General features: G+C 38.0%; 7 protein-coding genes and 1 non-coding gene across 10 annotated transcripts; 3 read left to right on the top strand and 5 right to left on the bottom strand.

Annotated features, from left to right (window-relative positions):
• The first annotated feature begins 1,098 nt into the window (after positions 1-1,098).
• On the top strand, positions 1,099-4,089 carry LOC106447618 (receptor-like protein 46). Its single transcript, XM_013889588.3, has 2 exons — positions 1,099-1,747; positions 2,052-4,089. The coding sequence occupies exons 1-2, from the start codon at positions 1,147-1,149 to the stop codon at positions 3,890-3,892; spliced, it is 2,442 nt and encodes an 813-aa protein (XP_013745042.2). The 5' UTR covers positions 1,099-1,146; the 3' UTR covers positions 3,893-4,089.
• A 142-nt stretch (positions 4,090-4,231) lies between these two features.
• LOC125606973 (5'-adenylylsulfate reductase-like 5) lies at positions 4,232-6,144 on the bottom strand. Its single transcript, XM_048776249.1, has 4 exons — positions 5,780-6,144; positions 5,465-5,652; positions 5,039-5,163; positions 4,232-4,917 (listed from the first exon to the last, which is right to left on the bottom strand). Exons 1-4 carry the CDS (start codon positions 5,951-5,953, stop codon positions 4,493-4,495), a joined length of 912 nt encoding a protein of 303 aa, XP_048632206.1. The 5' UTR covers positions 5,954-6,144; the 3' UTR covers positions 4,232-4,492.
• On the bottom strand, positions 6,143-6,214 carry TRNAW-CCA. The gene has a single exon. It is a non-coding gene; the product is annotated as a tRNA-Trp (tRNA).
• A 966-nt stretch (positions 6,215-7,180) lies between these two features.
• On the top strand, positions 7,181-9,979 carry LOC125607163. The gene is made up of 2 exons (XM_048776996.1): positions 7,181-8,776; positions 8,855-9,979. Exons 1-2 carry the CDS (start codon positions 7,181-7,183, stop codon positions 9,866-9,868), a joined length of 2,610 nt encoding a protein of 869 aa, XP_048632953.1. The 3' UTR covers positions 9,869-9,979.
• A 353-nt stretch (positions 9,980-10,332) lies between these two features.
• Positions 10,333-11,572, bottom strand: LOC106356585 (uncharacterized protein At1g43920, Chloroplastic-like). Its single transcript, XM_013796317.2, has 2 exons — positions 10,877-11,572; positions 10,333-10,745 (listed from the first exon to the last, which is right to left on the bottom strand). The coding sequence occupies exons 1-2, from the start codon at positions 11,129-11,131 to the stop codon at positions 10,476-10,478; spliced, it is 525 nt and encodes a 174-aa protein (XP_013651771.2). The 5' UTR covers positions 11,132-11,572; the 3' UTR covers positions 10,333-10,475.
• Positions 11,573-11,610: 38 nt separating this feature from the next.
• LOC111214624 lies at positions 11,611-12,100 on the bottom strand. The gene is made up of 2 exons (XM_048776248.1): positions 11,935-12,100; positions 11,611-11,854 (listed from the first exon to the last, which is right to left on the bottom strand). Exons 1-2 carry the CDS (start codon positions 11,987-11,989, stop codon positions 11,670-11,672), a joined length of 240 nt encoding a protein of 79 aa, XP_048632205.1. The 5' UTR covers positions 11,990-12,100; the 3' UTR covers positions 11,611-11,669.
• Positions 12,101-16,200: 4,100 nt separating this feature from the next.
• LOC106438968 (protein EMBRYO SAC DEVELOPMENT ARREST 30-like) lies at positions 16,201-20,488 on the top strand. 2 transcript variants are annotated; one of them, XM_048776246.1, is made up of 10 exons: positions 16,201-16,728; positions 16,814-16,898; positions 17,190-17,260; positions 17,343-17,431; positions 17,525-17,768; positions 17,951-18,063; positions 18,326-18,416; positions 18,567-18,695; positions 19,006-19,559; positions 19,633-20,488. In XM_048776246.1, the coding sequence occupies exons 1-10, from the start codon at positions 16,561-16,563 to the stop codon at positions 20,060-20,062; spliced, it is 1,974 nt and encodes a 657-aa protein (XP_048632203.1). In that variant the 5' UTR covers positions 16,201-16,560; the 3' UTR covers positions 20,063-20,488. The 2 variants fall into 2 exon arrangements, with proteins under 2 accessions (XP_048632203.1, XP_048632204.1); XM_048776247.1 differs by having other exon boundaries at positions 16,202-16,728; positions 17,369-17,431.
• Positions 20,489-20,829: 341 nt separating this feature from the next.
• Positions 20,830-25,594, bottom strand: LOC106438967 (5-methyltetrahydropteroyltriglutamate--homocysteine methyltransferase 2). 2 transcript variants are annotated; one of them, XM_013880296.3, is made up of 11 exons: positions 25,453-25,594; positions 24,633-25,005; positions 24,310-24,397; positions 24,093-24,220; positions 23,490-23,881; positions 23,254-23,417; positions 23,096-23,176; positions 22,545-22,711; positions 22,368-22,473; positions 21,835-22,287; positions 20,830-21,391 (listed from the first exon to the last, which is right to left on the bottom strand). In XM_013880296.3, the coding sequence occupies exons 2-11, from the start codon at positions 24,980-24,982 to the stop codon at positions 21,023-21,025; spliced, it is 2,298 nt and encodes a 765-aa protein (XP_013735750.2). In that variant the 5' UTR covers positions 24,983-25,005; positions 25,453-25,594; the 3' UTR covers positions 20,830-21,022. The 2 variants fall into 2 exon arrangements, with proteins under 2 accessions (XP_013735750.2, XP_022571971.2); XM_022716250.2 differs by lacking the exon at positions 25,453-25,594 and adding an exon at positions 25,299-25,319.
• Positions 25,595-26,275: the final 681 nt, after the last annotated feature.

Genomic DNA, 26,275 nt, shown 5'->3' with positions numbered 1-26,275 from the left:
CTTCATGGTTGAAGGCAAAATTCACTAAGAGATCATACAAAGAAATAGAAGCTACTAAAGAAAAATCCAAAGATTGCAAAAGGTTTATCGCTTGTGGAGATGATGAAGGAGATGAGTTAGAGAAAGAAATGAAATGAGAAATTAGAAATTTAAAAGAGATAAATTGGGGTTTTCGAGTTTAAATTAGAGTTTTCTCGTATTGTCAAAATGACAACGTTTTGATGCCTGTTAACTTTTAATTAACGGATGATTAATTACAAATTTAAAAGGGCTTGGTCAATGACTAAGAATTCATAATTTATTCGTATTTGACCAAGGATTCATGTATTAAGTGGCATGTTTTAGAGTTCAAGGTTATTTTTGAAACTTCATGATTAAAAACTTAAGTTCCCCTGAAAAATATCCACAAGTTACTTAGAATTTTAGTTATTCAAACCAAAATAATTTAGACAAAAATGGAAGCTATAATATTTTTACACTGAAAGTATATTTTAAAAAATTAATTAACTTGTTGTAAGAATTTTAGTTTCTCTGATTATTTTTGAAATATTAGTTGTGTATTAAATTTGATCTAAAAATCAATTAGAATTCATAGTCTTAACAAATGAAACTCAATCATGTGGAGTCTATAACTTATGCTCAGAAGCACTAAGAATAAAAAGTTCTTTTTTACATTTGAGCTCTTGTATTTTCAACCAAACACATTTAAATTTGTTATATGGTAAACAATTTTTTTTTGTCAACTATGGTAAACAATTTCTTGTACAAATAAACTAAAGTTAACCGCTAAAAAAATTATATTATTTTTGTAAATATAATCAGTTTTTACATACATGATTTAATCGATTTTCTAACTCAGTAAAATTACACATACTAATAGAAACTTCAAAACCTAAGCAGAGCCGACTAATTGAAGTCGGTATAGGTAAATTTCAACTCATTATTTTAAGGATACAAACAAAAAGAAAGACCTTACAAGTCAACTCGTTTTCTCACTTAGTGCGTTCAAAAAAGATTCCACAATGAACAGAAACATTGTCGATAAGCTAAGTCTTTTAGCAGTATCTCTCTCTTGTATTGTAACTATAAAACAAGACATGAAGAAGAAGAGTGAGTGACACAAAACAAAAAGCCCTGAGAAAAAAAATGCAGAAGCCATGTCTTCTCTCCTGCTTCCTCTTCCTCTTCTTCTTCTTGGTTCCACAACTATCTTTCTCTTGCCCACCAGACCAAAGACAATCCCTTCTCGAGTTCAAGAACTTGCTTACTCAGACCATCAAGAACCACTCCACAGCAGCAATTACCTTGGAAGGTTTAAAAACCTGGAGACCAAACTCAGATTGCTGCAAATGGCAAGTTGTGAGATGCAACACTCGTTCACTACAAGTGATTGAGCTCAATCTGAACTCTCTTGTTCTCTCTGGCTCAGTGAGCTCAAGCCTTCTGAGACCGATTCTGCGTATAAGCTCTCTTGCAACGCTAGATGTCTCTTCTAATTACATACAAGGAGAGATTCCTGGAGATGGTTTTGTCAACTTGACCAGGTTAGTCTCTCTTGACATGAGCCATAACAGCTTTAACGGCTCTATCCCTCCTCAGTTGTTCTTCTTGAAGACTCTTGAGCGCCTTGACTTGAGCACGAATGCTATTGGTGGTACGTTGAGTGGTGAAATCAAAGAGCTCAAGAATCTGCATGAGCTTATTTTAGCTGAGAATATCATTGAAGGAGAGATTCCTCCAGAGATAGGTACGTTTAAGAACTAATCTCAAAGTTTGACAATATATGGCAGGGCCGGTCGAACATGTTATGAGTCTAAAAATAAATAATTTTTAAAAAAAATTCAAAAATGCAGACATAAATTATGGTCTAAAACCTTAAAATTTAGATATACAGTACTGCTAAATTTAAAACTTATAATTTTTATCCAACATCTATAGATAGTTCTATTAATTTTTAAAACTAAGTTATTACATCTTTAAATATACTGTTAATAGATGGAGGTTGTAGATGTTACTGACTTTATACTGTTTTGTGTGTGTTGTGTTACAAGGGAGCCTTACTGAACTGAGGAAACTATCATTGAAGAACAACAAGTTCTCTGGTCCTATACCTTTGTCCTTGTCAAAGTTAACTAAGCTTGAAGCCATTGATCTTCAGAACAACTCCATCTCCTTTGAGATTCCAGACGGTATAGGGAGCTTGCTCAATCTCTCAACTCTGTCCCTGAGCAGGAACAACTTGTCTGGTGGCATTCCATCGTCTGTTCAAAAGCTGACTAATCTCAAAACTCTTGAGCTTGAGAATAACCATGGCTTGTCAGGGGAGATACCCACATGGCTGTTTAGTCTTGAGAAGCTGAAGATACTGCAGCTCGGAGGAAACAAACTCCAGTGGAACAAGAATGGCTCTGTCTTTGCACTCTCTAAGTTGACACATCTGTCACTTAGATCTTGTGGCTTAGAAGGGACTATTCCTGATTGGCTCAAGAACCAAACATCTCTTCTGTTCCTGGACCTGAGCATGAACAGACTTGAAGGAAGTTTCCCAAAGTGGTTGGCTGATCTGAAAATAGGAACCATAATCATGTCAGACAACAGACTCTCAGGCTCACTGCCACCTAGTTTGTTTCAGACTTTCAACCTATCAGTTCTTTCCCTATCAAGAAACAACTTCTCTGGTCAGATTCCTGATACTATAGGCGGTTTAAGCGCGGTAATGGTACTGATGCTGTCTGAAAACAACTTCTCAGGACCAGTACCAAAGACTATTACAAATGCCTACAGGCTGCTGCTACTGGACTTGTCTAAGAACAAGCTATCAGGTGAGTTCCCAAGGTTCAGCCCCAGTTCATTGCTCGCGGTTCTCGACATATCTTCAAACGAGTTCTCAGGTGATGTTCCAGCTTCCTTTGGGCTTTTCACCATAATGCTCTCCATGAGTCAGAACAACTTCACCGGAGAGTTCCCTCAGGACTTCAAAAATCTCCCATTCTTGATCCATCTTGACCTTCATGACAACAGAATCTCCGGCAGCATTCCATCAGGGCTATCTCCATCTCTAGAGGTGCTTAGCCTGAGAAACAACTCCATCAAAGGCTCAATACCAGAAGACATATCAAACCTCACAAGCCTCAAGGTCTTGGATCTCTCAGACAACGAGCTTGATGGGTCTCTTCCTTCATCTCTTGGGAACCTCACAGGGATGATGGTATCTCCCACAAGCAACTCTTCCGCTTTTAGTTTTATGCTCAACTTCGGTATTGAGATACATGACTTGGCAGTGAACTGGAAGAACTCAAAGCAAGGTCTTGCCAACAGAAACCTCTACCTCTACACACTCTTGGACCTCTCCAAGAACAAGCTACGAGGAGAGCTCCCAGCTTCCTTAGGCAATCTCAGAAGCTTAAAGCTTTTGAACCTCTCTTACAACGACATCTCTGGATTGATCCCACGGAGCTTTGGAGGTCTTGAGAAGATAGAGGTCTTAGACCTTTCACACAACAACCTCTCTGGAGAGATCCCCAAAACTTTATCCAACCTCAGTGAGCTGAACACTTTGGGCTTGAGTAACAACAAGCTTACAGGTCCTATTCCTGAGAGTTCTCAGCTAAACAGGTTAAATGATCCAAACATTTACGCGAACAACAGCAAACTATGTGGAATGCAGATCCAAGTACCATGTTATAATGCAACACAGAGAGAACCACCAGAGGAAGAAGAGGAAGAGGAAGCATTGGTTTCATGGAAAGGTGCAGTCATTGGTTGTCCATGTGGGTTTCTTATGGCGGTTGTGATAATGTATGTGGTTGGCTATTTCAGCAGACCACCACCTCCACGGAGATCTCTCAAGAACAGAGAAGGGTTTAAGAAAATGAAAGCTTCGTCTCCTTGAGACCAAATGACTGCAGAGTCCTGAGCTAGACAGGTTAAATGATCCAACCAGCAGCAAGAAATGAATCTTTCTAAGCTTTAAGTTCTTGAGTTGCGTTCTCCTCAAGTTAATGTATCTTATTATGAAGTAAGCAGATATCTTAATCACCATCCTCATGATTGTGATGGTTCAATAATATTTGAAAAATGGTTCAGGCTTGTAGTAAACCGTGAAACATTCATAAAATGCTATGTGCTATCCTCTGTGATGCAACAGGCACATGATAACGGCGTACCATTTCATGTAACTATCATGGAGCCAACACAATTCAGGCAAACATTACAATAAGATTCAGAGAAATGTTAGATGAAACAATCAAATTATTCTCGACTCAGAGAAATGAGGTCAAAACAGATATCTCAGATTTATAAAAAAAAAAAAGAAAAGAGAAAGATATTCACAAACAGAAGCAAAGCTGTTCCTGGATTTACATGCTTTAATGCAGACAAGTTAACTCAAAAGTCAGTATAACATTACTATGTAAGGGAACTTTTTCCAGAACACACTTAAAGCTTATCTCTTTCCAATGCTGACAAGATACTACAAGGATCTCTCAAGGGATCAGGATTGGTCTGATGAAGTTTGGCCTAGAGAGACGGACGCGAGAGATGAAGCCCAGGCTTGAGCGTTCTTCGCCCTTTCATGAAAGCTCCTTGTTTTGACGAGTCTTAGTTTCAACCATAGTCTCCGCACATCGACCATGTGAAGAGCACGGCTGAACACTTGGCTTACCTCTCCAAATCTTTCCAGGTTCAGATTGGGAGCATAAGAGGCCCACAACGCTTTCATGCGTGATTCTGCTATGGGGAAGACGAGGATTGCCACTTGTATACAGATAAACAGCAGAGACAGTACCAAGAACGGATCTCGTTTGAATATTTCACTAATAGATGTCCCATTGCGTAGCCATGTGATCAGGCTACCGTCGGTAGCGTCTAAGGTGGTTGCTGGTTCCCCTTCAGCCACATACTGGACAGGTTTGAGACCTGTAAAACCATAATAATCATCAGTTAATTTTCAGGCAGAGATTCAGGAATATTATAAGATAACACAAGCATTGCCCAAAAAAAAACGAACACAAGAAAATACGTGGGGGTGGTGGATCACCTGTTGATTCATCATAAAACTCAATCAGGGATGTAAGATCCTTACGACCATGGTATCGCGCCTTTAAAGTTTGGTTTACCATCAGGATTGAAGGTAAGCTATGGATACCATACCTTGAAAAGACACTGCAACAACTCAATTTAATGATACCAGTTAATAAACAAAGGATAAGCACAAAACACATGATAAGACATATAAATAAATGAAAGAGGAACCCACTAGTAATACAATTACACAAATCAAAATGAGTATTTATCAATGAAATGTAAGATTAAGTAACAACAAACACACATAACAATAATTAATATTGATCCTAAATCGGTAAAAATATGATTAAGGAACAGATTATGAAGAAAAGCTAAGAAGCAAACTAAGTTGCTATGTAGTGCTTTTAACAAAGACTAGTGACTAAACAAGGCTGCTTACGATGGTAGTGCTTGAGAATGCTCAACAGCTAAATGCTGTATCTGAGGGAACATCAAACTCAACATATCAAACTTAGTTCGCACAGCACGTGAGAACGGGCACCAAGAAGCATAAAAGAGTACAGAGACATAAGCATTTCCATCATCATGGTTCAAAGCCATTAACCTATCCAGCGAGTCTCCATCCACCTGCCATATCGCAAAAATCAAAACTTTAATATCCAATTTTCAATTTTTGCAATTGCAGACAACAATTGGTGACGGTTTATTACACAACAAGGAAGGGTTTTATTACACAATAACTAATTCACGATACCTCGATAGGAGGACTTGGACGGAGAGAAGGAGGGCATTTCGAGGCTAGATCGAACCGGAACAGCTCGAATTCGTGATTGCAGACGGAGGAGTCAACCGGAGATGAAGCGAGCCCAGAAGGGAAGCACGACGCAGCTATTACACAGAGGAGGAGAATCGGAAGGTGGAGATCCATGGAGCTTGATGGTGTGAATTCAAGAGGGAGGAGAAACAAAAAGGGTAGGATCGAATCGAAGGGATGAAGATAAGAACAAAACCTAATTCGTCTCAAGAATCAGAACTTCTATTAGGGAAATTTGGGCAAATCATAGATTCGAGAAGGAAAAAAAAGGAAAAAAAAGTTCCGGAGATACTTTCGGGGTTTTGAACCCGACGTGAATCGAACACGCAACCTTCTGATCTGGAGTCAGACGCGCTACCATTGCGCCACGGATCCGGATGTTATTGGTTGCTTTAAGATTAGTTATATACTAGTATTAACTATAAAAGGATCGTCAATTGAAAAAGATAAAAAAAAACTTTATTTACAATTTTTTTCATCATTCTAACCAAAATATTTGTTCCACGATATATAATGTTAATGCTAGTTTGTGTAATAAACGATGGTCTAAAACATACATTCTTTAGAAAAAAAAAAACAATTCTGAAACTTGTTCATCTTGTGTTTACCATCAGTTACTACTATGCTATGAATCCAAAACAGCCACTAGTTTACAAAATTCTGACTGAAACCAAAACACACTTGTAAATAAACCAAAAAATCAATAATCTTCAACATATCACACAAGTGATATAACAATATATATTGTTTTTAGATATATGTATGAGTTTTGTCAAAACATTAGTCCAAGATATGCAATGATTAATGAGAAATCGGCCAAAAAAACACTGAACTTTGCGGGAATTGCCAAAAGAAACCTGTACTCGAGCCTGACCAATAAAATCCTGAACTTTTGTTGACTTTTCGGGTTTATTAAGAAACTTACGATTGACTGACCAGATTAACACACCGTTAACCGACAGTTAAGACAGTGTTAACTCACCGTTAATTACTTCCGTTTAGTGAAACTACGTCGTTTCATTCAGTTGTTTTGTTAAACACAAAATCTCAAGACGATGTCGTTTTGCTTAATTAAAATTGTTGTTAGCTGGACTCGAACCCGTGCACTCGTGGACCTAAGGGGGTTTTGCCACTGAGCTAGTGGACTTTTCGGAAGATTATCACACATGTTTATTTTTATTGGTCAAAAGATGTGTTTGATTTCAATCAAACAAAATGAAACCCGTGTTTGAACGTAACCCTAATTTCTCAAATCGATTTGGGGATTTCTCTTGTAATGGTGAGGAGATGGTAAAGACGAAGTTCACAAGGAATGGAAGGGAGGTAATGATTTTCGGAGCGATGAGGAATTTCGATTACGGGAGTGACGAAGCGGTTCAAGAGTCGAAGAAGGGTGGAGAACGCGATGCTTCTGTGAGTTTGTCATCGCCGGAGAGATCGAGGATTCGTAAAAGCGTTGAAGGGATATCGATGTTGGCATCTACAGAGGTGTCGAAGGCGTCGAAAACAAGGCGGGGAACTTCATATGGGTCGCCTGCGTCATCTCCGGAGAAGACCACGAGGAGGGGAACTTCATATGGGTCGCCATCTCCGGTGAAGGCCACGAGGCGTGGTTCAACTCTGTCTCCTAGAGTTTCGAAGAAGCAGAAGGTAAATGTGGCTCCTTCTGGTGATGACAGAGAAGAATGGCCAGAGACTGAGATGTTGGCATCAACAGTTGCGAAGAAGACAAGGCGGGGAACTTCATATGGCGGGTCGCCTGTGTCTCCTAGACAATCGAAGAAGCAGAAGGTAAACTCGGAGAGGAGTCTAGGTGATGATGGTGATGACAGAGAAGAATTTCTCCAGATTGAGGAATTTGGGGATATAGGTGATGATGGTAGGGAAGATGAGGACGGTATTGCTGGCATTGAGGAAGTTGGTTGTACAGATTTGAGTCTTTATTTTGGTGATAAAGCAAAAAATGATGACTGTGAGGTTGATGAAGACGAAGGCGATGATGATGCATGGGATGATGATAAAATCCCTGATCCTGTGTCATCAGATGATGAGAATGAAGAGGAGATGAGACCTGCGCAAGCTTACAGAGAAGACACTGATCCAGAGGAGCTCCTTCAGCTAGGCAAGACATTTTCAGATGCTGAGGACTTCAAACATGCTTGTCTGAGGTATACCCTGAAAACCAGATACAACATCAAGTACTACAGATCCAGTAGCTTGAAGATGGGTGCAAAATGTGCCGCTGAGATGAGAGATGATGAGGCTCCTTGTCCCTGGATGGTCTACTGTTCGTATGATAGGAGGAAACAGAAGTTGATGGTAAAGACATACGTCAATGACCATAAGTGTGAGAGGACAGGGTATTCCAAGATACTTAAGAGGTCAGCAATTGCAAGTCTATTTGCTGAGAGGTTAAGGCTGAATCCTAAGCTCACGGCAAAGGAGATACAGGCTGAGATATTGAGGGAGTATAAGATGGAAGTTTTAGAAAACTCATGCATTAAGGCCAAGACGAAGGTGATGAAAGAAAGGAGGAAGACCCATGAAGAGCATTTTGATAAAATCTGGGATTACCAAGCAGAGATATTGAGGAGCAATCCTGGATCAACCATGGAAATTGAGACCATACCAGGAGCCACGGTTGGAAGCAAGCAGCGGTTCTATAGACTCTACATGTGTTTCCAAGCACAAAAGGAAGCATGGAAGAAGACTTGTAGGCCTGTTATTGGCTTAGATGGAGCCTTTTTGAAATGGGACATCAAGGGACAGTTGTTGGCTGCGGTTGGAAGAGATGGAGACAATAGGATTGTCCCTATTGCTTGGGCTGTAGTGGAGATAGAGAATGATACAAACTGGGATTGGTTTGTGAAGCGTTTGGCCTTGGATTTGGGATTGGAAAATGGGAACGGCTTTGTTATAATGTCTGACAAACAAAAGGTAAACACTTTGCTTTCATGATACTCAATGAATGTTTGATTCTTGTTTCTGATTTCTTTTTTTTTTCTGATCTTGTAGGGATTAGTGAAGGCAGTTCATACCCTCCTTCCAGAAGCTGAGCATAGACAGTGTTGTCGCCATATCTACGAGAACTGGAGGAAAGGTGGAAAAGATCTAAGGTTACAGAGGTTCTTCTGGTTCATTGCAAGGAGCTACACTCCTGGTATGTTCAACTACAACATGGACGAGCTTAAGAACTATGATCCTGGCGCACATGCATCTCTGATAAAGACAAAGCCAGAGACTTGGTCTAGAGCTTTCTTCAAGATAGGCTCCTACTGCAATGATAATCTGAACAACTTGTGTGAGTCCTTCAACAAGACCATCAGGGAGCCTAGGAAGAAACCTCTGCTAGACATGTTAGAGGAGATTAGGCGCCAATGTATGACTAGGAACTACAATAGGTCTAAGATGGCTAAGGACAGGAAGACTAGGTTCACCCCGAAGACACATAAAGAGTTAGACAGGGTTGAGAAGAAGTCAAAAGAATGTAGTCTGCGTTGGGCAATTGGGCCAGAGACTGAGGTGGAAGATAGAGACCAGTCTTATGTGGTGAATTTGGAGAATGAGACTTGTGCATGTCGAAGCTGGCAAATGAATGGTATTCCATGCATCCATGCTGCTAAGGTCATCCTTGGCGTGGGAAGAAAAGTCTCTGAATTTGTTGCTCCTTTCTACACAACCTCTAAGTGGCGTGAAACCTACAGTTTTGGGATCAGACCTGTAAATGGGATGATAGAGTGGCCTCGGACCAATAGATTAGGTGTGATTCCACCACCTAATCGAAATGGCAAGCCTGGTAGGCCTAAAAACCATGATCGAAAGAAGGGAACCAATGAGACAGTGTCTACTACCAAGCTGAGTCGTGCGAACAGGGTAATGACATGCTCTAATTGCAAAGAAGAAGGGCACTACAAGAATACATGTCGGAAGGCTTTTGTTGAGAGTCCACCTAAGAAACCAAGAGGCAGACCAAGGAAATATCAGGTTAGGGTCTTAGTTTCTATCTCATTGTTTTTTAGCTCTCGGTAATGTGTCTAACAATTCATTTATATGTTGCAGGGACTACACTTTGGCGAGTCACAAGCTCAATCCTCAGAAGCTCAAACCTCACAAAATCAATCCTCAGCATGGGAAGTTCCTCAATCTTCACAAGGTCAATCCTCACAAGCTCAACCATCACGATGGGAAGTTCCTCAATCCTCACAAGCTGAAGCATCACAGACAGCAGCGTGGGGAAGATGGTTTTTTTAGATGCTTGTGTGTTGTTTATGATGGTCTCTGTCTGAATGCTTTCGTTGTGTGTTATTTATGATAGTGTCTCTGTCTGAATGCTTTTGGAACAAGAACTACCTTTTTCTTTCTTCTCTTCCTGCTGTTTTAATTTGAAACTTTCAATGAAGATAGTGTCGGTTATTATCTTTGTGTTTTCATCATGTTGTTTATCGTGATGGTCTGTTCATTGGTGTGTTCATTTGTCCTTCTATAAACAATCAAGAAGTAAAACATAAACATTACTGAAACATTGTCTTAAAACATAGCCTTACATGAACCATGAGTCTTACATAAACATAGCCTTACATAAATAGAGTCTCCTAGTAGATATTCATAGACAACCCATCTGCTTTGTCAAACATGATCAACATGAGTTCTTAGGTAAACATAGCCTTACAAGACATATCACACCGCCTAAACAAACCACCGAAAAACCCACTTTCATGATCACATTCAGCTTCTTAAGTTCATTGCTCGCCTTCCTGACATCTTCTTTCAACTCTTCCTCCACGGTTTTCATGCTTTCGATCTCCATTTTAAGTTTCATAACATCTGATGCAAAGCACTCAATTTTTGGCAATGCATCTTGAACCTCTTCGTAGACAGCTTCATCTAGCCATTTATACAAGTGATCCTAGACACAAATCATGAACACAATCTTTATGTTCAAACAATTTCTCACTGACTACAGTCACAATCAAACAATTTCATCTAGCCATTGAATCTTATGTTCTTTTCTTAAACACAATCAAATTAAACACTTACATTTTGAAACGTTGGGCATCTAAAGAAAGTTCTTCCTGGATTGACCTTCGTTTTTGATGTGTATATCCCAGTTCTTCGACCACAGCCGCATTGCTCCGGGATACCACGAATTCCCATCGTATTCACAGACGAATCCTCACAACCCGAACTCATCATGCGATACTCGAAGAAGGAGAGATGAGAATCGAGATTCTTAAGGACGAGATCGAAGAGAATCGAGCTTGAATCGCGAACTGGATTTATGATTTCGCCCATTTAGGGTTTATACCAATCGGAGGAGAAAACGCCGTCGTTTCTTTTTGATTCATTTAAGTCGGATTCAAAGAGAATAAAAGAAACTGTGTTCGTATATCCATTGCAAAGTCCACTAGCTCAGTGGCAAAAACCCCTACCATTAAACCCCAGTACACGAGTTCGAGCCGTTGGAAACCCATATTTTTAATAACACAGCTATATAAACGACGTCGTTTGTCTTTAATCAGACAAAGTGATGAAACGACGTCGTATACTTTAACACCCAAAATTAACGTCCGCTTAATTAACAGTTAACTCGGTTAACGGTGTGTTAATCTGGTCAGTCAATCGTAAGTTTCTTAATAAACCCGAAAAGTCAACAAAAGTTCAGGATTTTATTGGCTAGCCCATATGTCCAGGTTTCTTTTGGCAATTCCCGCAAAGTTCAGTGTTTTTTTGGCCGATTTCTCAATGATTAATGTACACAACAAATAGATAAGTTTTTTATTAGTAAAATTATATTTTATTAATTCCAGTACATATAACATATCTGAAAAAATCAGCATAAACAAACACAGCGAATAACTAGTTGAATGGGAATGCAGCTCACACGACACCCTTCCCTGCAGTGAAAGTCTTGTGGCTTCACAACCTGCGTCGAAGCTTCATAATGCACCACCGGAGCTTCCTCAGGTAACAAACGACTTGCCTCAACATTTTGAACTGTCATAGTACTCATCATCACTACAAAAACGAAACTAATATGTTATTATATAAAAAAATATGAAGAACATTTTTATTTCTTTTCATACAACAAAACTTACCGCATGCAACAGCTAAAAGAGCAATGAAACCAAACTTCACTGATAGCTTCTCCATTGTTTTCCTGTAGAGGATAATATTACAAAAGGTGTCGATGTATCCGAGGATGTCTTAGCTTTTGTGGATGTTTTTAGAGAAGATATAATGGTGTATCGAACGTTTCAGTCAATACTTATCAAGTCAAGGTCAATGTAACTGCTAATAGAAGAAAATCATATTAAATTATTACCAATTTGAATAGAATAAAATCTATATCTGCATCCAAATGCAATAGATAATAAGACCAAATTGATATTACCAAGTTAAAAAAATAGATTTAAAATCTTGACATCTGTCTAACAAATAGATTTGAATATGAGAGTAGCACTACAAGAAAACAGCGGTATTCTGACGGACGTTCCGACGGAAAATGAATTCCTCGGAATATACCGAGGAATTTCCGAGGCAATTCCGAGGAAACACAAAATTTGGCTTCCTCGGAATTTCCTCGGAATATACCGACGGAATTCCGAGGAAAATTCATTTCGTCGGAATATTCCGACGGAATACCGAGGAAAATAGTATTCCTCGGAAAAAACCGATGAATTCCGAGGAAATATTATAGACGTTAGAGAGCCGTTGGGGGATTTTAAAAATTCCGAGGAAATTCCGTGGACAGAAAGGTTTTCCTCGGAATTTCCTCGGAATAGATCTTGTCGATTTAGGGATTTGATTATACATTCCTTTTCCTCAGAATTTCCTCGGAATTTTCCGAGGAAATTCCGACGAAGATAGAGTTTTCCTCGGAATTCCCTCGGAAAATTCCGAGGAAATTCCGAGGAACTTGGGGTTTTAAACCGAAAACAACGTTTTACGGATTGAATAACACGTATATAACCTTCATTAAGTGTCTTAACCAGATTATGAAGTCAAACTTTGGTGTTTTACCCAATAACAAACACTTTTACGATTGCATGAACGAAAACCACACAACATAAGAGAAACACTTATACACTTTAACAAACAGTAAAGGGAATACTTACAATTATTTTTGAAATTTTGTTATTTCATGGTTTATGATCATCTATACAAAGAATCCTCAATGGTATGCATTATAATTGTATAAGAAATGAAATACGGCGAAAATAATCGATGTTTTGAAACCCCAAACCCTGGTTCCTCGGAATTTCCTCGGAATTTTCCGAGGAAATTCCGACGAAGATAGAGTTTTCCTCGGAATTCCCTCGGAAAATTCCGAGGAAATTCCGAGGAACTTGGGGTTTTAAACCAAAAACAACGTTTTACGGATTGAGTAACACGTATATAACCTTCATTAAGTGTCTTAACCAGATTATGAAGTCAAACTTTGGTGTTTTACCCAATAACAAACACTTTTACGATTGCATGAACGAAAACCACACAACATAAGAGAAACACTTATACACTTTAACAAACGGTAAAGGGAATACTTACAATTATTTTTGAAATTTTGTTATTTCATGGTTTATGATCATATATACAAAGAATCCTCAATGGTATGCATTATAATTGTATAAGAAATGAAATACGGCGAAAATAATCGATGTTTTGAAACCCCAAACCCTGGTTCCTCAGAATTTCCTCGGAATTTTCCGAGGAAATTCCGAGGAAACCTGGTTCCTCGGAATTTTTTCATTTAACCGGGTAAACCAAGCCGCCAAATATTTCGCGAAAATTGAATTAATGATTTCCGAGGAAATTCCGACGGATATAGTAAATATTTCCGAGGAAATTCCGACGGATAATTTCCGTCGGACCCCTCATTTTATTAGGTCGAGCCCGACCTTCTTCCCCATTTCTATCCGCCGCACTCTCTCTTTCCCCTGCGATTTCGTCGACTCCTCTCTTCTCCCTTGCGATTTCCGGCGCTTTCTCTCTTCTCCCTCGCGATTTCCACCCTAATCCTCATGTATGAACCCTATCCCACTCTTTTAGGTTAGATTTGTATTGTTTTTAAGTAGATTTGATGATTTTGGAATGAGATTTATAGATTTTGTTAGGGTGAATGGTAGATTTGTGTAAAATCGAGTTTGATTATGTATTTCACTTGATTTGAATTTTTTTTTTTAGTTTTTATTAATTTTGTGGTTATAAAAATCGAATTTGTAATTATATATATATATTGAAAACGTTTTTTGTATATAAAATCTATTTTTTGCATTTTAAATTCATTTATATATTTATTAAACATTTTTAAAATCTATAAAACTTTTTTTAAGATTAAAAATCATATATATAATATTTAAAATCATTTTTTTGTGGTTATAAAACGTTTTTTGTATTTTATATATAAAATATAAATTTCTATATTTATTAAACATTTTTAATATTATGAAAACTATTTTTTGTAATTATTTAACATTTTAAATATTTTTAAAACTATTTTTTGTAATTATTAACTGTTTTGGGATTTATTTAAACTATTTTTTTAATTTTTATACTATTTTATATTTATTAAAACTAATTTTGTATTTATAAAACATTTTTTTTATTTATAAACACTATTTTATTATTTTTTGTATTTATAAAAACTATTTTGTATTTATAAAAAGATGATTTCATATTTATAAAAATATTTATATTTATTAAAACTAATTTTGTATTTATAAAACATTTTTTTGATTTATAAACACTATTTTATTATTTTTGTATTTATAAAAACTATTTTGTATTTATAAAAAGATGATTTCATATTTATAAAAATGTTTATATTTTATTAAAACTAATTTTGTATTTATAAAACATTTTTTTGATTTATAAACACTATTTTATTATTTTTTGTATTTATAAAAACTATTTTGTATTTATAAAAAGATGATTTCATATTTATAAAAATATTTATATTTATTATAACTAATTTTGTATTTATAAAACATTTTTTTATTTATAAAAACTATTTTATTATTTTTTGTATTTTAAATATGTTTTCTATTTCAATTTTAATTTTATATTTTCGAATTTCAATTTAAAAAAATAAATTTATATTTTTTTTTTTAATTTTGGAAATATTCCGAGGAAGTGTATCCCTCGGAATATTCCGACGACATCTTCCTCGGAATATTCCGAGGAAATTCCGACGAACTTGTGGTCCTCGGAATTTCCTCGGAAATTCATTTCCTCGGAATTCCGTCGGAAATTTCCGAGGAATTTCCGAGGAAAAATGAAATTCCGAGGAGTTATTTCCGAAGACTTTTTTCGTCGGTATGTCGTCGGAATAGCGTTATTCCGACGACATACCGACGATTTTTTCCCTCAGTATGTCGCTGTTTTCTTGTAGTGTAGAAACTTGGATGTGAATGCCAGTTTGGTGTAATTAACAATTTTAGCACTCAAACCCACAATGACTTTCCTACTTCGCTATACCTTTTAAGCAACGGTTCATGCGATATGGAGAGACATGGTGAACAGCCACAACATGCGAGCTGTCTCATCAAATTTGTGGATAGGACAGTCAGGCTTAAACTGTTATCAGTAAAAGGGTTGGGACACAAGTATTTGGAGAAGGGGTTAATCGCTTTGTTTGGGTCGCGACAAGAGCAATCATGATCATGGAGCACAAGCTTAACTTTCTGTTTTGATTTTAAGCATTTAAGCACATAAAAGAAGCACTAAATGTACAAAACTTCTGATGGAATAAAATTTTACATTCATTAGAAAAACAATTTTAGGTACATATATTGCATGCAGTCCTGTATCCTGATTGCATGGTGGCTCTTTAGTAGGAACCAGTAAAGCAACTTTAGCACCAATGGGTTTCTTGGGATGTACGTCAGTGAGATCCAGAAGAAGCAGAGATATATTGTGTTAGTCTCATATTATTTGAGCCAGCCTTCCTTTCAGATTTTTCTCAGTAGAGCTGAAAAAGAGTTTGGATTTGATCATCCAAAAGATATTTTTCTACAGTCTCAGAGAATCATTATCAAAATAAATACCCAAACCGGGTTTCTACATAAACCACCACATCGTGTGGATTTAACAAAGTAACACCCGGTATATTTTGGTTATTAGGGAAAATATATCGGTTCCTTACAAACCTTCCCACCAGAGTAATTGAACCGGCAAAAAAATTTTGTTTGTTGTTTAATTATCGGTTCAAATCGTAAGTCCTGAACCGAGAACAATGTCTAAGTGATACGATTGGGTAATTGGTATGTAGATTGAACCGAGAATAGTAAACCGAAATCAGAGCCCGGTTAGTAGGAATGTTCATCATGTACAGACTCTTTGTCTGTTATCAAAGCAACATCTCTGGCAGGAAACTACTTTAGTTTCGGTGGCTTCGAATTCTGGGAATGTGTCAGTGTGTTGTCTCCTAGCTCTCTCTCCCGATCTGACTCTCATTTAATTCGAACTACTTCTTCTTCCTGCTTGCACGCACGCTCGAGGTTGTTTGTTTGCTTGCTTTGCTTCCCCATGGAAAGTTCGATTCGAGAAATCACATCGCTCTGATCAGATCCTAAGCGTGGTTCTTCGTTTTCTCGTGCATTGCGTCGCTGTTGCAGCGACCAATCTTCCCCGATTGAACCTGGATCTCGCCTTGAATTCGTCGTATTGGATTTAGGGCTGTTTGATTAGAGGAAAGGAGCTCGATTTTTTCGAGCTGGTGGGAGATGATGGTGTTCAGATCGAGGATAAAATGGATAGCGCTCTTGGTGCTCATATTATCAGTGGGATCTCTCGTTGTTCATCTCTCGATTACAAAGTCTTCAGGTGTACAGTTGGCTTCTTATGCTAGAGATTCCCTCTGGCAAGATTTTGATTCTTTGTTAGGTGCAAAGGTTAGAAAGAATAAAACGAGTTGAGTTTGGTTTCTGTTTGAAGGGTGTCGTTTGAACTTTTGTTTGGTCTTCTCTGTGTTTACAGGATTTTAGAAATAAGCATTTATGGAGGCCTGTCAAAGCACTAGAGACCTTGCAGCCTTATGCCAATCCAAGAACTAGTTATCCTGGTACTACTACCGTGTCGTTACTTTGTTTGTCACATGTTTTCTGTTCTGTTCTGCATTGGTCATTGCTGTCTCTAAAATGTAGCAGTGTTTTTTTATCAACTTGGAGAGTTTAATCTGCAGCAGTGTTTTATTTTCTATTTTTTTCACCAAACCAGTGAGAGCCATTGTGGATGTTCTTTCTTGTGTTTGATACTTGTTTTATCATGAAAAGCCTCTTGGATTGGGGTCTTTTGTGAAATTTTTTCTTTGGAATCTATCGATTTACTTTTTCTTGGCACTTTCTTTTTGCAGCTCCCAGTTCAAAAAACAATGGCTTCATTTATGCAAAGATATTTGGTGGATTTGACAAGATCAGATCTTCTGTATGTATCACTTGACTTGATAGTTTAAAGCTCATCTTTATTTTTGTTATTTATGTTCATAACATTTTCGTAAATTTTCTAGATATGTGATCTTGTCACCATATCCAGGCTTCTAAATGCTACTCTTATCATTCCAGAGCTTCAAGAGAGTCTTCGCTCCAAAGGCATCAGGTACGCCTAACTCTATGCTCTGTTAAAGCATCTTTCTTTGCCTCAGTATCAGACTCGTCCCTTTACTCTAGTGTTTTTTTACATGCTGTGCAGCAACAAGTTCAAGAGTTTCTCCTATCTTTATGATGAGGAGCAGTTTATATCCTTTCTTAAAAATGATGTTATCATTGCGAAGGCCCTCCCTGAGAGCTTGAAAGCCGCAAGAAAAAGGAACGAGTTTCCTCTTTTTAAGCCCAAAAACTCTGCATCGCCAAATTATTACCTCGAGGATGTATTGCCAAAGTTAAAGAAAGCTAATGTTATTGGATTGATCATCTACGACGGGGGATGCTTGCAGGTAATTGGTGTTTTTTTTTCTCTCCCTTAGAGTATATAGCTTGTATGCAGTAGCTTCGAAATTTGTAGAGATCTTTCGCTAGATAACTTTTTGCTTGAAAACTACCATCACTTGTTTATTCTACATTTAAATGTAAGAAGATATTCTATTAGTTAAACAATGCGTTTTATCCTTGTTTACAGTCAAATTTGCCTGCTTCAATGCTTGAACTTCAAAGACTAAGGTGTAGAGTTGCCTTCCATGCCCTCCAGCTTCGTTCAGAAATCCAGGTGCTTGGCAAGAAGATGGTTGACAGGTACTTGTGATACTTGCAAATTAAATTTTAGTTGGCGAAAGGGACGAAAACAAGAGATAGTTATGGCTTTCGATTGTTAAGGGAGAGAAAGAACATTACATGCTACGCTTTTGTTTCTTTAATCATGGAGTACATAGCTGGGAAGTATCAGTAATAAGTGTCCGGGGTTGCCCATTTTGTTTCTTATGTCACCGTTTGTTTATCAACCCCTAATAACCGTGCGTACTTGACATAATTGAGCTACGTATTTTACCTTTGTCAGGTTACGTAAATCAGGTCAACCCTTCCTAGCTTATCATCCTGGCTTAGTGAGGGATAAACTGGCATATCATGGCTGTGCTGAGCTTTTCCAGGTAAATTTTTTCAACCTTCTCCATCTGTATTCTTTGATAGAACAACCAGATACACTTTCCCCCTCTAACCTTTGTTCTCAAGTTACATGGAGAATAGTTTTAAACGGTGGAATCGGTTTCTGACTCTACTCTTCGTTTCAATCTTTAAAGGATCTTCACAGTGAACTCATTCAGTATCGGCGGGCTCAGATGATTAAGCAGAAGTTTATTTCAGAAGAACTTATTGTAGACTCGCGTGTGCGCAGGGACAAAGGCTTATGTCCTCTCATGCCAGAAGAGGTAGAAACCAAAGCTTTCTCAAATGATGTTAAAATTGCTTATATGGTGTCTTGTGAAAGTTGAGTCTGCCTTGGAAACATGTGGCCCCTATATGTTTGAATTCTTGGAGTCCCTAATGAAGATAGATATGGATACAGCTCCATAAGTTTCTACGTTTAGGTGTAATTCCGATGTAACACACTGTTTTCAAGCCTGAACATCCCTTATGCTGCATTCTAATGCACCAATTGGATCGTTTCCCTACCCCTGTTCTTATGGAACTGCATTAGCTTTTGTGATGCTAAGAGTTTATTATACTGGAATTTCGCAGGTTGGAATCCTTCTGAAAGCACTGGGATACTCTCAGAAAGCCATTATATACTTAGCTGGTTCTGAAATGTTTGGGGGCCAACGTGTTTTGATCCCTCTGCGAGCCATGTTCCCTAATTTAGTGGACCGAACTTCTTTATGCAGCACGGAGGAATTATCAGAATTGGTTGGTCCTGAGACACCTCTTCCAGAAAACATGTATGAAATGCCTCCTCGGAAAAGCGATAAGCAGCTCCAAGAAGAGTGGAACAAGGCAGGTACTCGGCCTAGACCTCTCCCTCCTCCTCCAGACAGACCTATCTACCAGCACGAAAAAGAAGGGTGGTATGGTTGGCTTACAGAGAATGATACAGAACCAACCCCTTCACCCATGGATCTTAGGAATCTAGCACACAGGTTACTGTGGGACGCACTTGACTTTGTTGTGTCTGTCGAAGCTGATGTCTTTTTCCCTGGTTTCAACAACGATGGTAGTGGGTTGCCTGATTTTTCAAGTTTGGTAATGGGCCAGAGGCTCTATGAAAGACCATCGTCACGAACATATAGACTAGACAGGTAAGAAAGCTAATTACTCTACAGTTAATGAATGCATTTTAAACAATGGCTGTTTGCTGATATTCTTATCCAGGAAAGTTATTCAAGAATTTTTCAACATTACACGTGAGGACATGTACCATCCCAACCGGAACTGGACAGTTCATGTGAGAAAACATCTTAACTCAAGTTTGGGTGAGAGTGGGCTTATAAGGCAGTCTACGCTGTCGAAACCCCGGTTGTTTCTTTCGCATCCACTTCCTGAATGCTCATGCAGAACATCACCCCTCGAGGATTCTAGACAAATACGAAGTGATGATGGTAGATTTCTCTATGGAGGTGAAGATGAATGCCCTAAATGGATAAAATCAGCTGGGGTGGAAAAGAGTAAAACTGATGATAGTGATCAGCCTGATTATGAACATGACCTTCTCACTGAACAGTCAGAAACTGAAGAAGAGTTTGCAAAAAGTAAAGTGGCTTCAGCTTTTGACCAGGATGAAGAATGGGATCCCAATGACTAGTACTGTGACAACGATGCAGATTCTGCCGGGTGTCATTTGGTTTTTCTATAGTTACCGGCTTTTTTATTCTTTTCTGAGAATAAGTTTTTTTTTTTTGTTTCATTCTTTTGGTAGTAGTTTCTTGCAAATTAGCTGCATACTCTTTATACGTCGAAGCTTTCTCAAAGATATTTGTATTGCCTCCAAAGCGTCCCTTATGCAGCAAAGGATGACTGATGCAGCAAAGGACGACCGTTATGGTTCATCCTTCTCTAAGGTCTTCTTATGTAGCAAATGTGAAGCTGGAGGTATCTTTTTTTTTCTTCTCACCATTGTAAATCTGATAAAGGTTCATTCAGATTCTTTCTTCTCTTTTTACTGGATTTGTTTGGACATACTACAGATACGAAAGATAAAAGTAAATTTCAATCAGAGTTTTAATATTCACTTTCTGTCTCCTGATTCTCTCCATTTTCATTTTGACTGTGATGCTCACTGTAATGGTATTGGAGTTTGGCCTTTGTATAATAGTTAGATATCATTTTCATAGTGACATTGCAAGGATATCGTTTGATGCGATGATACATGTATATGCAATATATACTCGTGTATACAGAAGCTCTAGAAGCAGGGCAGAGAGAAGAGAACCCTAAGAACCATGTTTCTGTGTCCATGGCTTGATAACAGAGACAACGGTAATGATGATGATGATGATAAGAAGGATGAGTATGGCAATACACAACCATTTCCTTGAACTTCTCTGGCCTTTGTCAGATCACTCTTGTAAGGAATATAAAATCGCCATTCTCATTCAAGTGGCCAGAGAAAACAAAGATACATACATATAATATTGCAAAAGAAAACAGCGAGATACATATTTCATCAAAACCTAATTTCGGCTACTATATTTTCTTGAAAGAAAAGTTATTAAAATCAAACAAACACAAACCATAAATAAAACATAATATCTCTTCAAGCTCTTCACTTGGCAGTAGAGAGCTGGGAGCGGATAAGCTTAGCCGCATCAACCATGTTCTTAAGTGCTGGCTTAACCTCAGTGTACTTCCTTGTCTTCAGACCACAGTCAGGGTTAACCCACAAGATGTTCTGCTCCAAAACCGCAAGCATCTTGTTGACCCTGTCTGCAATCTCATCTGTTGATGGGATTCTCGGTGAGTGGATGTCGTAAACACCAGGACCAATACCTGCACCGTACTTCACTCCTTCACGGAACACAGAGAGAAGCTTCTCATCTGAACGTGAGTTCTCAATGGTGATAACATCAGCGTCCATGTCGATGATGGAGTGGATGATGTCATTGAAATGTGAGTAGCACATGTGAGTGTGGATCTAAGGAAAGACAACATAACGCATTAGAAGTTCGTTACAGAAACATTCAACACTATTTGAGATCTTACAAGCAATGTTCTAAAAATCGGTTATAGCAGACACAATTTTCTTAAAGTCGGATTTATGCGTTTCAAATCGATTTAAATAGTTATAAATGAATTAAAATTGGTCTACATCAATCTAAATTAGTAGTCTAAATATGTTTATCAAACAATAATATTTGTGCAAGTCCGTATATTTGTCTATTATTTTTTACATCTAATTTTATAATTTATCAAAATAGTTTTATAATTAGACACAAAAAAACTAAAATATTTAATATAAATATAAAATATATATCAATATTAGTCAATGTTCCTAATAATCCGTCTAGTCTCTAGTCTTTTATAAAATATCCAGTTATGGCCTAGCTATTTCTTAAACATTGCTTATAAATGTTTTACCTGAGTGCTGTCTTGAACACCACAATTAGTGATCCTGAAAGAGTGAACAGCCCAGTCCAAGTAGAAAGAGTGTTCTGCTTTCCTAAGAGGCAACCCTTCCCTAAGAGCAGCTTCATCGATCTGAATGACTCCAATACCTCCCTTCTCGAGGTCTTCCACTTCATCTTTGATAGCCAAAGCGATCTGGTAACAAGTCTCGTGCCTAGGCTGGTCGTTTCTGACAAAAGACCAGTTAAGAATCGTGACTGGTCCTGTAAGCATACCCTTCATGGGACGTTTAGTCATGCTCTGAGCTGTTGAAGACCAGAACACAGTCATTGGCTTGGGACGGCTCACGTCACCGTAGATGATCGGTGGCTTCACACAACGAGATCCATAGGATTGTACCCATCCGTTTGCTGTGAATGCAAAACCTGACAACTGCTCTCCAAAGTACTCAACCATGTCGTTTCTCTACAATGTTGTTAAAAACATTTCTTAAATAAGAGACAGAACGTGTCATGATTAGTTGATTAAGTATATAGACTCATCACCTCAGGCTCTCCGTGGACAAGAACATCGATGTCAAGTTCCTCTTGGATGTCAACAACTTTCTTGATCTCTTCCTTGATGGCCTTGACGTAATCCTCTTCAGAGATTCTAGTGCAAGAGAGCAAGTTAGCAAACTACTTAAATGAACAATGCTAAAAGGTTTAGTTTAAGACACTAACTTCTTGGCCTTGTACTCACGGCGAACCCTCCTGAGTTCAACGGTCTGTGGGAAGGAACCAATGGTTGTGGTTGGGAGGATTGGAAGGTTCAGCTTCTTCTGCTGAGCATCTAGTCTTGCGGTAACTTCAGTAGCACGGCGATGGTCTGATCCCTTCAAATCAGCAGCCTGATAGATTACAAGAATCACATAACATCAATACCAATACATATATTATGTGCAGGGACGGTCCTGAGCATAACCAAGTGAAACATAGGCCTATAGTCCTCAATTTTGGATACAATTAGTTATATGATTCAGGTTTTTTGAATATAATTAATTATATTATGACACATCTAAAATATATAACACTAATTATGAAAAATAAATATCAATTTATAAAAATATAAAAACCAATACCCGCGCGAATTCGGGGATCAATCTCTAGTTTTACATTTAAATAGACCTAGAATTTATTAAGAAAAACTTATAAACATGTTTACTAAATTGTTTATAGTTCCAAAAATCTCATGACCCATGATCATGTGGATAAAGTTTTGAGCAAGAACTTACAGCCTTCTGGACAGACTGGTTGGTGACTCTTGGGGAAGACCTCCTTGAAGACAAAGCCTCTGCGTTGGCAGAGAAGAAGCTCTGGAAGGGTGTGAAGTGTTAGAGAGTTGTAAGTGTTTATGGGTTCACTAGAGAAACAAGTTTTTTTTTTGCAATACCTGATTAGTCTGACCAGCCAAAGCCTTGGCCAATGCATCTACTTCAACGACCTTTTGGGCAGCAAATGCTAGCCAAGACTTGATTTCAGCATCGAGCTTAGTCTCGTTAACAAGGTCAACAGCAGTGTGAAGAAGAGAGCAAGAGGTTGAGACCACAAGCTTGTCTGCACCAATGCACAAATAATATAAGCAACGAGTTAATGAAAGATTGAGTGGGTCACAAGTAGAGACAATACCTTTACCAACAACTCCCTCAAGTGACTGCAAGGTAATGAGAGAGGCAGCAAGGTCATTGGCCCAAATGTTCCTTCCATCAACAACACCAGCAAAGAGATACTTGCCCTCAGGGAAACTAGACTTGATCAAGTCAATGGTCTTGGTTCCACGAATCAAATCAAATCCAAAAGCAGTCACACCCTTCAAGGAAGTAAGGGTCTTGTATGCTTCAGCAGGGACATCAGCGAAGTAAGTCTCCACAAGAACATTCAGACCAGAGAGAGTTGATTCCAGCTCAGCATAGGCACCGCTAAAAGCCTGGAGTTTGTGACCCTCAAGATCCATGACAAAAAGAGGCTCATCAAACTGAATCCAGGTGGCACCAGCTCCCTTAAGCTCCTCAATGACTTCCCTGAGAACAAAGGCATGTCAGAATCACATTTCATAGCCTCAAATAGAGCATTTGATAAAATTTGTAAACCGCCTAATGATAGAACTGTTACAAATAACGAGGAAATTTACCCATGTCTAGCTAATTGTCCACATTTTCTAAGTTGAATTGTATATTATGTATGGCCGTGTCTAAGGGCATATCGGTTGAAGTAGGTAGAGTAATTACTTACTTGTAGATTGGGAGGATTTTGGGGAGAAGGGAGAGAAGATCAAATGACTTGTCAACACCCTTTGCAAGCTTGGAAAGAAGCAAGTAAGAGACAGGACCAACAAGTACAGGGACTGTCTCAGCACCAAGCTGCATAAACAACACCACATTATCATATTAGTACTCTCAATATCAGAACAAAAGAAGCCTATATTCAAATAGGGAGTAATGGCACATACAGCTTTGGCCTCCTTGTACTCATTCACAGCCTTGTGAGATGCATAAGAAAACTTCACTTCAGGGCCCAACTCTGGGACAATGTAGTGGCTGCAACAAACAAAACAGAGAAAAGGTAAGTTAACCACACAGCACAACACACAAATTTAATAGGGCGGACCTAAAATTTAGAGGGTTATAACATTTTTATGTTAATTTTAATTAAAAAGTTTCCAACAATTGGGATTATACAACCTGTGTATAATATTAGTTTAAAATTCAGGGGCCAAGACTAATGTTTTATCCGGTTATGGCAGTTGAGAAGAGAAAGGAGTAGCGAACTCACTAGTTGGTGTCAAACCACTTGGTCATTTCCATGGCTGGAACAGAGGCGTTACCTCTAGCCATGGAGAAGTAAACATCAAAACCAATCTCGCCACTGTTCCATCCGTATCTAGGAGGGACAGCACCGAGCATAGCGGTGGTGTCCAACACCTGGTCATAGTAAGCAAAAGTGTTGCTTGGGATGTACTTAATCCCAGCTGCAGACATCTGTTTCCAGATGTCAGACCTGAGATCAGCTGAAACCTTCTTCAAATCATCGGCAGTGCTCTTGCCATCCCAGAAAGATTCCAACGCGAACTTGAGCTCTCTCTTAGGTCCCATACGAGGGTATCCAACAATGTGTGATGCCATTTTATATTTTCTTCTTTTTTAAACTACATTCAACCAGAAAAAAGGTAATAATTTATGCAGCTTTTGTCGTATGTATTGAGATAAAAGAGACAAGTGAGTTAACTTTAAAGCAGAGTGTAAGAGAGAGCTTATAAGATCAAACAAACAATGTCCGTATCACAGATAACATGATTCGATAAGCCGTATAGATTATAAAGTGGAGAAACACAAGGCAATCATTAAAAGATGATGATAACGACAAAAAATGTCAGTAAGAATTCAAGAATCTGAAAACATGAAATAGCTCAAGATCTATGATTCATTGAAACTCACTCACAGGATTAGGTGATATAAGTATTAAAAAACACAAGGCGAAGAAACGAACTTCAAAATTCAATGAAGAAATGAAAAGCAAAGAAAGCTTAATAAGAGAGTGGGAAGGCAAAGGACAGGAATAGTCATGAGGAGGCCATGGAAACTCGGAGGCGTACCTCACGGAGAGACGCGGAAGAAGGGTAAGAATGAGTGAAGGAGATGATGGCAAGAGACGCGACGATGGAGAGTCCCTCTATTACCTTATTTATAGCCATAAACAATTCCTTTTACTTACTCTTCCTGGTGGTGGTGGCTGACTATTTTACTCTGTTTTTATTAAATTAAATTTAAATAAATATTTACGTGACAAACCTATTTATTAGTGTATAATAATATCAATATGTGGAATCATATTAGTATATGATAAAAATAAAAAGAACGTATTTCCATGTATCCATTTCAGCACGTTTTAACTTTGCTCTAGTTAAGGGCATGGTCAAGTTTGTACAACTTTTGACAAGTATACATTTATAGTGACTGGTTGTTTAGTAAAACAAATGTCTTGACGTCATGGAACTCAATTTGTAAGCTGTATGCATTTACTTGGGTAAAATAATGTATATAGTATATAGTAATTTATTATTAAGAGGGTTAAATACAGAGTTAAAACGTGAGTGGGGGAGGAGAGTTGGTGTGTCTACATGAGGAAGCGGGACTGGTGGGTGGGATCCCACAGTGGGGTTGGTGAGCTTTTTATTCCTACACACAAATAAATTTGAGAGGTTTGTTTGGTAAACAAAGTAGGTGAAGGATTATGATATCCACGTCTCTAGTAGGCTGAATCAGATATTAGTATTTATATTTTTATTGAAAAATAAGTGGTAGATCAATGGTGAATGTAAGAGATTACAAATTCATATACATGGATCATAAAATATATGGTTTCAGAACTTTATACTACTATGTAAAATATAATAAAAAAGTTTATGTACAAAAGAA

The sequence above is a fragment of the Brassica napus genome, chromosome A3, assembly GCF_020379485.1.
Source record: "Brassica napus cultivar Da-Ae chromosome A3, Da-Ae, whole genome shotgun sequence".
In the NCBI taxonomy this organism is placed as follows: domain Eukaryota; kingdom Viridiplantae; phylum Streptophyta; class Magnoliopsida; order Brassicales; family Brassicaceae; genus Brassica; species Brassica napus.
Note: the sequence above shows the minus strand (reverse complement) of the source record. Positions and strands in the feature narration are given on the sequence as shown.